Source organism: Nicotiana tomentosiformis, chromosome 7, assembly GCF_000390325.3.
Source record: "Nicotiana tomentosiformis chromosome 7, ASM39032v3, whole genome shotgun sequence".
NCBI classification, from domain to species: Eukaryota; Viridiplantae; Streptophyta; class Magnoliopsida; order Solanales; family Solanaceae; genus Nicotiana; species Nicotiana tomentosiformis.
The window spans coordinates 114,116,489-114,130,978 of NC_090818.1; the positions used below are offsets into that span (position 1 = coordinate 114,116,489).

Genomic DNA, 14,490 nt, shown 5'->3' on the forward strand with positions numbered 1-14,490 from the left:
TTTATTCATGAGTACTGATATTACTAGTGCATCGCTATGAGGTTGGATGACTCCTTCTGCATCTTCATCATCGAAGGACAAAGTCCCTATGGGTGCGTAATCTTGAGTCCGAGATCGCTTTTCCCTCACAATCAATGTTTTAGTGTGTTTAAGCATTGGTCCCTGAGGGGTATCGGCGCCGCCGATGATCATGTGAATGACGTGCTGCGGTTCTTCTTGCTCGTTTTACTTGCCGAAATCCCTATTTTTAAAATGGTTCTTCGCCCTATCACTCTGAAATTCCCGAAGGTGTCCTTTGTTAAATAAGCGGGCTACTTCCTCTCTTAGTTTCCTGCAATCTTCCATTCTGTGACCATGGGTGCCATGATATTCGCACATTTAATTAGGATTCCTTTGGGCAGGATCGGTCTGCATGGGTCGAGGCCACTTAGTGACTTTGATGCGTCTGATAGTCGACACGATGGCGGATGCACCAACGCAGAAGTTATACTCTGATAACCGAGGTGCTTCTATAGGATCGGCGTATTTATCAAAGTCACTCTTGCTCATAAGTCCCCGAGAATTTTGCCCTCGATCAATCCTTCGATTGTTCCGAACTGTATTGCGTGTTGAACCGTTATTCATCCGATCTGCGACGTACGGTTGATATCGGTCTCTGTTCGACCTTTGTTCTATGTCAATCTCCCTTTGTTTTTTAGTAGCTGTCCTGTTCTGATGTACGGGTCCATACGGAGCTCCCAACTGGTCATCTTCGACCCTAATTTTCGATTGATATCGGTTGTGTATATCTGCCCAAGTTATTGCTGGATACTAGATCAAATTTTGCTTCAGCCGACGTGATGCTGTCAAACTTAGCTCGTTCAACCCTTGGGTGAAATCTTGTACGGCCCAATCATCTGTGACCGGTGGCAATTTCATGCGTTCCATTTGAAATCGGGATACGAATTCCCTCACCATTTCATTACCCCTTTGCTTTACTTTGAAGAGGTCTGATTTCCTTGTTGCAACTTTTATGGCACCAGCATGTGCCTTTACGAACGAATCTGCTAACATGGCAAAAGAATCGATGGAATTTGGTGGTAAATTATGATACCAGATCATTGCTCCCTTCGAGAGGGTTTCCCCGAACTTTTTCAACAATACGGATTCGATCTCATCGTCCTCCAAATCGTTACCTTTGATGGCATATGTGTAAGAGATGACGTGTTTGTTAGGATCGGTCATACTGTTATATTTGGGAATTTCGGGCATACGAAATTTTTTGGGGATTGATTTTAGGGCCGCACTCGAGGGAAAAGGCTTTTGTATGAGTTTTTTCGAATCAAGCCTTTCTATCATTGGTGGAGCTCCCGGGATTTGATCGACCCTGGCATTGTATGTTTCCACTCTCTTGTCGTTGGCTTCGACTCGTTTTGTGAGTTCCTCGAGCAATTTAGTAATTTCGGGAGTGGTCCCCGATTCTTGCTCGTTTGATTCACTATGGCGGGCTCCGTTCTGGGGGTGATTTCTCGAAGCGGATTGGGATCCGGCCTGCTTTGTATATGAGTTTGGCTTTGTAACAGGGCTATCGCTACTTGTTGGGCTTGTAGCATCTCGAAGATCATACGTAAGCTGGCTCCGATTTCCCCCGTGTTATGGATGTCTCGGGCTACGGATCGAGTATCGCCCTGAATGTTTTTTTCCGGTTCGGAGCGATGATTCGCCTCCAGAGCTATTTGTGAATTGACATCCAATGGTATTTCGACTCGAATTTCGGATACTTCGATTCGAGTCTCAGTGCCATAGTCAAGTGGCCTTCCGTCCCCGGGTGCCAAGTTATTGGTTTCATCTTGAAGGCCGGCTTCGTGGTCGATAGGTAAAGCCATTGCTGATTTGAAGTTGTAAACTAGTGTGTACTGCAGATTTATATCAAACGATCACTGTTATCCTTAGCCCCACGGTGGACGTCAAACTGTTTATCCGAAAAATCAGATAACGTTAAATTCATGTATGGTTCTAAGGATACGTGATACCCTTTGATACAAATTGTATAGAGAGATAGTAATACGAATATTCTTGACTATGAGAATGGGAATAATGAACAGACAGAATGAATAAAATGAAGTAAAACAAGCACAAGAAGATATCTTTTGTTCCAGTGTATTCAGTATATCCATAGCTTACAAGGATCCAACTTTTATAGGAGAGGGTCATTACTTTATTTATAACAAAAAATAATAAAATAAAGCATATAGTGGAGGACCCATGATGATTTGTCTCTTCCTCGATTCCCGCCAAGATTTTCTCTCTTGGTGCGGTTGAAACGACTCTTGTCTGTGAGCTCGATACTGGCTCGAACTCGTTACTGAGTCGAGCCCTTCGGTCTTGGCTTGAGTTCGACCTTCGGGTTGGGCGTCGCACATTTCCGACCTCGAAGCAATGCCCTGCGGATTGATTTGGTCACGGGCTCGATAAGATTATCGAGCCGACTCCTCGAGCAGCCTTCGGACTCGAGGCTCGTTTGTACTGTCTTCGGAGCTCACTCCCAAAATCCCACTCCGATTTCTTACCACTTGAACTCGATCGAACGTAGGAATGCCGAAATCTATTTTGACCATATACACTTATATAAATGTATTAGGTAAAATTATGGTTTATTATTTTTAAAATATTTGTAAAATTTCAAGAAAATAGCTAGTTTTGACAAAGTTATGCACTCTGTCCAATATGCAAGTGCACGAGGACGAATATTCTGCACAAATCAAGAATCCAAATTTAAGAATATTGGTGAATTAATAATCATGAGTTAATATGGAGGTATTACTCTCTGCAATTTTCACTGACAGTTCCATAAGAGTGGCGTTTGGCCTTATTTCTCTACAGTACCTATATTTTTATTTAATAGTTTTGTACTCTCTCAATTTAAAAACAACAATATTATTAGCACTATTTTACGAGTACTAAATTATTTCAAAAGATGTTAGATGATTTTTTTAATTTGTATAGCCTTACCTTGGTGAACATCACTCATTTACTCAGTATTTGTATTGGTTGAAAATAGCAGTTATCATTATTTTTCTGGATGAAGGAAATTTTTTTTTGTTATCCGACAGTGTTATGAATGAGACGCAATAATGCTCACCAGAATCAGATGCCTACAGAAAATTAACTTTTTTTCTCAATCTTCTTCTCTCTTGTTTTCTTCTTTTCCTTTAGTAAACTTCTACCATTAAACTTTTCCTACATTTGACATGCCTGCCATTTTATTTTCAGACTTTGTTCGCTTTGGGTGTGTTTGGTACGAAGGAAAATATTTTCCAATTTTTTCATGTTTGGTTGGTTTAAATATTTTGAAAAATATTTTTTTCATGAACTTATTTTCCTTCAATTGGAGTAAAATATTTTCTCTATCAAGAGAAGGAAAAACGTTTTCCAAAACTCTTTTTCAACCTTCCCCACCCTATTCCCTATCCCTACCAACTCACCCCCACACACCCCACCTACCGACCCCTTCCCACCCCACCCTCAACCCCACCCTAAATAAAAAAATTATTAATAGTACTTTCTTTTTTATGTAATAGATAGATTTTTTTTTCATTTCAACAAATGAGTATTTTCTTTTCATGATATAAAAAAGTATTTTTTTTATTTTAACAAAAAAATTATTTTCTTTTCTAGAAAAAGTATTTTCTTTCATTTCAACAAAATGATGAAGTAAAAAGTATTTTCTTTCATTTCAACAAAATAAATATTTTCTTTTCATGACGTAGAAAAAGTATTTTCTTTCATTTCAACAAAGTATTTCTTTCATTTCAACAAAGTGAGTATTTTTTTTCCTGATGTAGAAAAAGTATTTTTTTATTTCAATAAAATAAGAACTTTATTTTCATGTTGTAGAAAGAGTACTTTTTTTTCAACCAAAAAAGAAGTATTTTCTTTTTAGCTATGGAGAACAAATTTCAATATTGTTTTGCGTAAAAAAGTAAAGCATCACATTAGTTCCTTTGAATTTGTGTGAATTTTTAAAAGAATATTAAAATTCTTGAAGAAAATAAAGTCCTAAAAACGTTGGGTATTTGGAGGGGGAGGGGAGAGGGGGGAGGAGCAAGGAAACATGTGGACTTGGGGGAAGAGGGGGTGAGGAGTAGGGCTACTTATCGGCGGATCGGGCAGTTATTTACTCTTAATAATTCGGCTTATCGGTTATCGGTTTTTAAATGTATTAATCCGCTAGCCACCCGATAAGATATCGGGCGGATTGGTATCAGTTTAGCTATTATCGGGCGATTTATCGGCCTAGTTGTCCTTCCAACCTGCTGTGTCTATATCGACAGCCTGCCCAAAAATCTCATTTATAGAGGCATACTGGTTACGAGTCCAATCAACGAATATTCTACCTTCACTTAAAAGTGCATTCTTGACAATTTATCTCGTTTTTGTCCTGCAGCTTAGGCAGTACCCAATTGTTGAGCAAATGTTGTCGCCTTATTTGCCATCTCCAATAACTATCAGCAATTGACAAATTACAATCGAACATTTATAAGCTGAGACACTTGAGCGACAAGCTAGAGTTTGAAATGTATTAAGTGGTTGACAATGAATTAGTTCCTGGTGAAGCAAGGCACAAATGCGCACAGAGTATACAAGTACATACATACAGTATATATCAGTAAGCATTAAGAGACAGAAACGAGCTATCTCCATCATAATTCAATTGTCAGTAAGAGACGAGGTTTTCAAATCAATAATTCGTTGATAGGAAAAGATATATATATATATATATATATATATATATATATATATATATATATATATATATATCTTAACGGGTTAACAGTTTATCCGATAAAAAAATTGAATAATTCGCCCCCAAACCGATATGCCGTTAATAATAAAATTTCATTCCGTTCCCCATCCGTTAAACCGATAAGCCGATACCAATAAGCCATTAAGCCACTTTTGCGGTTCGGTTTTGAACACCCCTAGTGAGGAGAGTACCACAAAAAAATATTTTTTACTCTCTAACCCACTCGAAAATATTCTTCGGAAAAAATTTTCCACTCACCAACCAAACAAGGGAAAGTAAGTGATAAAACCACTCATTTTTCATGAAAACATTTTCTAGAATATTTTCCTTCGTACCAAACACACACTTTATCTCTACTTTTACATAGCTGTAAGTGTTATTCTTTTTTTGCCCCCTCTTTAACATAGTTAACACTTAATAGAAAAGTAAAAAAAAAAAAAAAAGAAGTTTAATATAGCCAGTTTAGTGAACATCAAAGGTCACTTGAACAGAGTTTCTGAAGCTGTCTCCGAGAAGAAAAGGCCAGCCCGGTACATGAAGCATCTCACGTTCATGTATGGTCGGGGAAGGACTGCACCCCAAGGGGTGTGATGTAGGTAGCCCTCTCTAATGCAAGCATCAATGGCTGATTCCACGACTTGAACCATGACCTATAGGTCACACGAATACAATTTTATCGTTGCTCCAAGGCTACAACTTTACCGTTGCTACAAGAACATGTTAGATTTTTTTTTTTTAAATCTACATTATCAGGACAGTTTCCTAGGCTTTAATTGAAAGAATTAAAACATAGCCATCATTCAGAGGGGCTCTGTGTATTAATGCAGAGAGGAAGCAATTGAAAACTTACCTACAAAAATTCAATGCAACAGCTAGGAAAATCATGTACTGAAAGACCCTACTCATAAAAACCAAATACAGTAATTAATAGAGTAGAACTTCTATAAAACTTATGTAAAAGAAGTTTTACTTGCACTATCAGGTCACATAAACGAGATTTACAGGTAACCGTCCGTAAAAAGTAAGATCAGTAAAAGCAAGTTACATGCTACATGTCTACAACAAACAAGTTAAAGTACACTGATAGTGCAAAAAAATGTACATTATCAGTATATATAAGTTAAATCCTAATTAACAATATTAACAACTGAAGAGAGAAGCTTGAAAATAGAGCGCTAAATATCATAGGGCAGTGCCCAAAAGAGAAATCAAATCCATACACTGTTGGAATTACAGGATGTGGAATAGGGAAAAAATCAAACAGAAAAGAAAAGAAATATGAGGCTATAGATGTGGCTTATGGCAAGGCATTCCATCAGCTATTACAACAGAAATACAAAAATGAAGAAAAAATGAACTTCGAGCGTAATAAACAATAAACTAAGGTTCGCGCTATACATACTATTTTTGCATCTACCCTTATTAGCTCCCTTTCCCTTCATCTTCATTCAATATACGATTGCGGAAATCATTAACCATGAGAGGAAGCCCTTCTCGCAAGGGTACTTTTGGTTCCCAGTTTAACAGCTCCTTTGCTTTGCTGATATCTGGTTTCCTCTTGTGAGGATCATCTGCCGTGTTGGCTCTGAACTCAATATTTGCACTGGGATCAATCACTTCTTTAACCACCTGTTTCCAAGTTAATACAGTTTATGAGTGTATTGATAACATAACTTAGCACTTAAAACTAGATACATAACTTGGTTAAATATTAGACATTTCATGCTCTAAATAGTAAATTACTACAACTTGACTGTTAAGCGCTTATTATGTTTTGGTGTAAACTGGAACTTGTAAATGATGCTGAAATCTTGTTAGATCTCATTTCCTAATTTATAGCTCCAACATAGTGCTGATACTCAATAAAACTTACCTTTTCTAAGAAAAAAGAAGTAGAAAACTTGATTCTCATTAGACATTCCATCAACTATACTTTTATATTTGAAGATTAATGTATCCACTGATTTAGTTAATATATGATCTCTTCTCATACGGAAGGCATATCTTCGATAAGCACACATATTTAATACTAACGCATGAATGTATAAACTATAGCAAAAAAAAAAATATTTACATCGTGTAAAATTAATACTTCAGGACTTGGAACAATAACAGAGAGACAAGATTCAGTTTTTTGAGCAATAACAACGAAAATAAATATGAGAATAGATCAGATCCCAACTGTTTATGAAGGATGCGAGTGACACAGATATTCTTTTTGTAACTATGATTTCTCAATAAGCAACATTCACAGCGAGTTGACCATACAAACAGTCCCCAACATATCTGTAGACATGCACATATGCATAAATAAGCATGACTTACCTCAGCAAGCTCCAACATGGTGAATTCTCCCGGGTTTCCTAAGTTGAAAGGGCCAATATGCTCACCCTCCATGAGCGCCACCAATCCATCAACCTTTCATCAAAACAAAGTGCATTATGTTAAATATATCACAATTCAAGACAAAGAAGCCCTTCCTTATGAGTATCTAGACTCTTTATAAAAATCAATCAACTTTATACGTGTGAAGTTTTTCAATTAAAAATCAATCAATCAATGAGCTAAACCTTAGTCAAAGCTCATAAATTAGTAAGATCGGCTAATTGAATCTTCCGTACCTATGCGCTCTTAGGTCCACTTCATTCTAATACTAAATAATTTGTTTTTTTTTAAAAGAAAACACTATGGGTCTTCTAAAGCTGGAAATTCTCTAAATACATTTATCCTGTATGGACATACAAATCCCTAATCAGAATAAAAAAAATAAAAGAAACTTTTGAAAAATCTCGGAGCTAATGTAAGTATAAATGGAAACTAGTTGGAATCGCCATAGAAATCATTTTCTTCCATTGTACATTACTTAGCAGAGTCCACATTACTTAGAATAGATTGTAACCCTTTTGAGATAATTTTCTCTATGTAATTTAAGGTCTACCTGGTTCATCTTTTATTACCTCCAATCATCATATTATTGACGAGCATATGGAGGTATGCGTGATATAGCCAAACCATCACACATTCTTCGTTTCTTTTTAATTGTGGCATGCAAAAGACAATAAAGAACCACAACCGATTTAGACTATGCAGATCTCACAAAATCCACACTATGCCAGCTCTGTCAGACCAACGAACTTCAAAATACATAGTTAAACAAGTCCAGATGTTAATAGAAGTCAGTTATATATTTATCACAGAAAAAAAAAAGAGATAGAAGTCTAAACATATAAGGTTCCATTCACAGGATATTCCTTCTCGAAACAAACCCTTTACATTTAATAAGCATCGTGTTAAATCTGAAGCATGCATCTTAGTACATAGATAATATCAGCATAGCATCATGGCCTGCTTCCAGATAAATGCAATTTTTCAGTGACTAGATCATCTCCACAAAGACTAATCAAATGCAATGGTGTATTTACCGAAGAAACTTTTAATTTGGTAATTGTCAAACTTAGTTAGATGAACAGAAGACAATCCTCTTCTTTTTAACTTGCAAAGGTGTATGTGAATAGAGCATTCAATGGGACAACATAGCCGATATGCCATAGCTAATGACAACCCCTTTACAGAGGAATATTTTTAGATCAAAAACCTAAGTTTTGCAATATAGTAGGAAAAAACAAACAATGGGAACTTTTTGTGAAAAATTGAGCATCCAGTACAAATTCTTAAAGCAATTGATAAGGTCTAAAATCTTTATAAAAACATGTCCTTACACTCCAAATGTGGGACATTATATATCTCCAATAACTTCCAAGCATTTAGTGGCTCAATTTGGTATCTTTAAATTAAGATAATCGACGATTCCAACTATAAAGAATTCATTCCATGATGCTAAACAGAATATAATCACAAGCAATGGTGCCCTGCCCATTGTGATATTCTAGGAAAGTTTAAAATAAGTTAAACAGTTGAATAAGTAGCATGGCAGTAAATAGAAGTTACTAGTACGTACTAAGGAGCTAAGAATCCCTCAGTGGCATCAATATACTCCCTACTTGGCATTTTAGTTGACCTGCTTTTCATTTTAGTCATGACCTTTTCCCTGAATGGGGGAATTCACAATCCTCAAAAATTGAGAATTAACATAAAATAATCTTATATTGTTTTGAATAGGATGCATCATCTTTGAACTCATTCCATATCTTCAACATTACCCTAACATGTCTAAAACCAATATCATAATTCATAAGCAGTTCAAAGTTTTCTTTTTCTTAATATTTATAAAAGTTAAACTAGGTAGTCAATTTGGGATAGAGACACCATACATCTTTTAAAATCTAGTAAAACATTTTGTCTATTTAATGAACTTCAAAATTTTGAACATGGAAACTCCAAAATTAACTTCTTGCTCAATAAGAGAATTTCACTAGTAATATCGTGTAGCAAATTTAACAGAAAAACAGATATTTATAGTAGAAAAAGAAATAGGTTGCATTTAAGAGTCAGAACGTCGAATGTTGTTCATAACATGATTGTAACTTTTGTAGTTCTTTTATCATCTATATGGTGGAAAGCTTTTCCTACAAACTTCGGAACACAAGCAACATATATATTCGTCACCGAGAACTCAAGTCAAGATTCACTACCATCCCTACCACCCGTGACCAAATTCACTTGAAGCAACTAACACCTTATGCTTTAGCCACCCTTGGCCACCTTCAACCAATACCATATACTGCAACTATCTACTGCCATCTAATGTCCTTAAAAACATAAGTAAATATAAAGATAACATGCTAAGGCAGAAACAAGGAATGAGGAAGAGAACTGATTAAGATGCAGTACCAGATCAGAGACATATTGAAAGCTTCGTGTTTGCTTTCCATCACCATATACTGTCATTGGTTGGTTGCGGATGGCCTGCAAACATGGTTTTAGAATAATAAGTAATACAAAAGGACTTTAAAAGGCAAGCTCAGGTTAAACTAATGATATTATTAGCTGAGAGAACAAACCTGGGCAACAAAGTTGCTGACAACACGTCCATCATCTAGACACATACGAGGTCCATAGGTATTGAAAATCCGAGCAATACGCACCTGTATGCAAAGATTCTAAGCTGTAAAATTCTACGCCATCCCTGCTGTACATGTAAAACATGCACGTATCCTGTGGTACCACCTACCACTTACCACTTGAATTCATTTAGCTTTTGCAAGTGGAAAGAGGGAGAACACAATACAGAACTTAACTTCAGAATGAATCTTATTTGGGTAAAAAATGACTTTCTATATTGTTGCCCATTTTTTTTGATAAAGTTCTACATTGTTGCCCATTTTTTTTGATAAAGTTCTACATTGTTGCCCATATTCCATGCTCTCTCATCATAATATGCTGGAGTTTGTTCAAGAACTAGCAAGAAAATAGGTTTCAAGTTGAATTTCCAAACTTTTCTTGAGAAACACTAAACTCTAGAAAATAACAAATAATTTTGATGGATAGGCACCTTGATTTTATATTATAATTACTCCAGCAAGCTATATAACATGTTAACATACAGTTCTGAATTGCATGTAGGCAGCTTCCTAGTGTTCAAGGAAGAAAAGAGTCCAAAGAACAAGTCACTTTACCTATACATATTACTGCCCTCCAAATTGATCTTTGCATTTTGAGATGTAACATTCATTCTGAAAATAGCAACTTTAGACCTTAATTTATCCTTTGTCTCTTGCCATTATCTTCTTTTTTTTCAAGAATGTTTCTGCTCCACTTTAAGCAGACAATTAAATAAATCCTATTCTCCATGTTTTAAGTTCAGACTTCTTTTTTTTTTTTTTGATTGTTTATGTTTTAAGTTCAGACTTCTCGGGCAGAATAAAAGGGTCTTCGAAATTCTCCATTGTAGTGTCCATAACTAGCTGTTTTTATGCTTTTAGGGCATAGAAGCCTAACAAATAGAGGCCAAGTGGAGATCGATAAACACACAATCTACTACTCTAGAGTCTAGATCACCAAAAGTTTCACCCTATTCAAGGCATCTGTCATCACAAGAAGATGATTCGAAAATTCGATAGAGTTTTCCGGTGGCACAAAAAGCACCCCACTGATCTTTCCAGGTCAAAGACGAAAAGTAAGGGATAGTGCATTTTACTCAGTACTTCAGGCAAAACATGCTGCATTTAGTTTCTAAAGAACCCAACTAGGTAGATAATTTGCATAGAATCTTAAAAACTTTAGAATTAGAAGACTGTTAAATTGCACTATAAGCATTCAGCAGATCACATACCCCCTCCATCCCAATTTATGTCAAGGCATTTGACTGAAGGAAGACTTTAAAACAAACAATAGAAATTTGTGTGGCTAGAAATCATCTCATTAAGTGTAGAAAGGGAATTTTTTAGATGAGTTGGTACTAAATATAGAAAGTTGTTATTCTTTTTGGCACTGACGAAAAAGGAAAGAGTGGCACATAAATTGGGACAGGGGGAGTACTATTTTTATCTGTAAAAAAGCAAATCCCCATTACCTCAACACCTGCACCGCGATGGTAATCCATAGTCAAGGTTTCAGCAGTCCGCTTTCCCTCGTCATAGCAGCTCCTAACACCTTGATGATTCAAGACGCTCAAACATCATTAAAACCAGCTGAAGAGATAACTTTCGTTATACAAGAGATTTGTTAGGTTATACAGACCTATTGGATTCACATGACCCCAATATGTTTCCTTTTGAGGATGCTCAAGCGGGTCACCATAGACCTCACTTGTACTGGTAAGCAAGAACCTCGCACCAATCCTCTTCGCAAGGCCCAACATGTTAAGCGTGCCCATCACATTTGTCTTGTAATCACAGTTAAGGATCTCAAACGCATCCAAATTCAATAAACTAATGAAAGAACTCACATTTCCATAACATTTTACTAATTATAATATTAGCACAAACACACACAAACCAAAGAAGTATTATACATAAAGCTAATTTTAAACAATAAGCCAAGTAATGATCTAGAATTTTTATAACAGTTGGGGGGAAGCCCGTTACACTAAGCTCCCACTCAGGTACGGAGCTAGAAAGCGAGATACAGGTTCGACCAAACCCAATCGCTTTAGTCCAAACCCTATACGTGTATTAAAATTTCAGTAAATATGTAAAAAAATAAATTCAGAACCCAGTTACTAACAAGTGATGCCGCTATCCTGCAATTTAGAACTCATAAAGTTCAAATCCTAGCTCTGTTTCTGCTCCCACTATGAGGAGGGTATGGGGAAGGGGCGGACCACATTGAGTCTATTCTATGCAGCCTTACCTTGCATTTATGCAAGAGGCTGTTTGCACAGCTTGAACCCGTGATCTCCTGCTCACACAACCGGCAACTCGGGCGCCACCTTCCAAACTGATATAACAGTTCTGACAGGTATTTTACAAATTCAATAAACAAATCAAAGAACACTCATTTCAATAACATTCAACTAATTATCATGCAGACACACACATACACAAAACCAAAAGAGGTGTTTCTACGATGAATCTGAAAACTAAGCCAAAAAATTATCTTTAAAAAAAGGATATAATAGTTTTGACAGGATTATACTTGTAGTGAACAGGAGAAGCAGGGCAAGCCAAGTGATAAATCTGATCCACTTCCAACAAAATAGGCTCAACAACATCATGCCTAATAAGCTCAAATCTTGGATTCCCAAAATGATGCATCACATTTTCTTTCCTCCCAGTAAAAAAATTATCAATAACAATAACATCATCACCTCTCTTAATTAACTTATCCACTAAATGACTCCCAACAAAACCAGCCCCACCAGTTACAACAATCCTCATCCTTTTCCTCCCAACCCCAACTGGTACCCTCCCTTTAAAAATTGGTACATTATTATATGATGAAAATGTTGATAAAGATTCATGATTTAAGGCATTATATGATCTGGGAATTGAAGAATGTGGTTCAGAAGATGTGCTTAAGAGAGAAAGACTAGGTTGAAATATAAAGAAAGTGGAACCAATGAGAATGCCAATAAGAATGAATAAAAGTCTTTGTTCTTTGAGGAGATAGTTAATGGATCTGGGAAGAGATCTTGTTGGATGTTTGAGGGTCTTTGGTGAGTATGGTAAGCTTATTTGAGAATTGGGTATTTCTTCATCTCTTCTGCTTGACTGTTTATGCAATTTCATAGCTTTTTTTTTGGAACTGATAAAAGGGAATCTGAGATTTGTAGCTCAAGTGTATTTGTGTGTGTGTGATTTGGGGAGTTTTAAGGTAAAAGAATTGTTTGATTAATAATGTAAAGAAGATGAAAATGATATTGCAGCGAAGCAACTAACTACCTGGTGTTTGTAGGATTTGATTTCAGTGATCATTCGAGAGAGAGCGAGAGGGGGGGGGGGTTAAATGGGCTGGGCTTCTACTCGGGCACAAATCCTTGGGTAGATGAGCTGTTAGAAATAGCGATGTGATAGCCACTTTTTAATATGGTATTTATTTTTTTTTATTATTTTTAATGCTGAGCAAAAATAGTCGCTACTCTATTAAAATTAATATGAAAAGATGTTTTTACCCTTTTTTCATGAGTAACATTTACAATGCACACATGAAATTAAGGACGTCGTGTCCTTAACATTTTCACTGCACATATGAAGTTAAGGACATGATGTCCTAAAGTTTAACAACGGAAGGTGCAAATACAGGACACTTTGTCCTTAATATTTACACAGTATTCATGAAGTTAAGGACATCATGCCTTTAATATTTACACAACACTCATAAAGTAAAGGACACTAAGTCTTTCACATTTACACTGCACACATGAAGTTAAGGATACCGTGTCCTTAATATTTACACTGCACATATGAAGTTAAGGACATGAGGTCCTAAAGTTTAACAACATAAGGTGCAAATACAAGTTAAGGATATTATGTCTTTAACATTTACACCGTACACATGAAGTTAAGGACGTCATGTCCTTAACATTTACACTGCACATATGAAGTGTCCTAAAGTTTAACAATGGAATGTGCAAATACAGGGCACTTTGCCCTTAATATTTACGGATAATTTCAGAGACCTCCCTCCAGGTTTTGCCCTATCACACTGACCTCCCTTGTGATTTATAATATTACGCCTAACTCCCTTATTTTATTTTTCTTGTAACCATTCTTTAAACTTATTTAAAATAAATATAAATAAAATACAATCTGACAGTTTTGCCCTTTTTAATGTTAATTTCTTTCAATTAGAGAAATTACTTTGAATTTAATTACTTGAGTGTTAGAGAAAGTTTGATTTTTCTTGTCATCAAAATGGTCCTTGAAAATAATATAAGAACTAATGAAACCGACGTAGCTGCTATTTTGTTTGGATATGTTTGGAATATTTTTGAAAAATAAAATAAATAAAATGAGAAGAGACTAATGTCGAATATTAATAATGTAGCTTCGTTAAGTGTTGTCACCAACTCTGGCCTTTTGTCATGAACATATTATATATTTGCAAGTCAAGCTACTGGATACTGTGACTACCTCATTCCTTATACATTTTACAAATTGGATAACCTTCTTCGGTAATAACAATAAAATATATTATAATAGTTTTGTTACATAGAATAAATTAAAAGGTTAACAATTATAGTCTATTTGTAGTTTAAAATATCATCTCGTTACTAAAAGAAAATCTACATGTAGGGGTGTATATAGGTTAGGTTGGTTCGTATTTTTCAATATTAAAAAGGACAAATCTGTCAAATTATATTT

The 14,490-nt window shown here is 35.8% G+C and overlaps 1 protein-coding gene across 3 annotated transcripts; it reads right to left on the minus strand.

The window, feature by feature from the left end:
- Positions 1–5,947: 5,947 nt before the first annotated feature.
- On the minus strand, positions 5,948–13,093 carry LOC104097686 (UDP-glucuronic acid decarboxylase 1). 3 transcript variants are annotated; one of them, XM_070181856.1, is made up of 7 exons: positions 12,300–13,089; positions 11,426–11,572; positions 11,259–11,338; positions 9,748–9,831; positions 9,578–9,652; positions 7,112–7,204; positions 5,948–6,415 (listed from the first exon to the last, which is right to left on the minus strand). In XM_070181856.1, the coding sequence occupies exons 1-7, from the start codon at positions 12,913–12,915 to the stop codon at positions 6,209–6,211; spliced, it is 1,302 nt and encodes a 433-aa protein (XP_070037957.1). In that variant the 5' UTR covers positions 12,916–13,089; the 3' UTR covers positions 5,948–6,208. The 3 variants fall into 3 exon arrangements, with proteins under 3 accessions (XP_070037957.1, XP_070037958.1, XP_070037959.1); XM_070181857.1 differs by having other exon boundaries at positions 11,426–11,568; positions 12,296–13,089; XM_070181858.1 differs by lacking the exons at positions 5,948–6,415; positions 7,112–7,204 and adding an exon at positions 7,751–7,920 and having other exon boundaries at positions 12,300–13,093.
- Between the last annotated feature and the right edge of the window lie 1,397 nt (positions 13,094–14,490).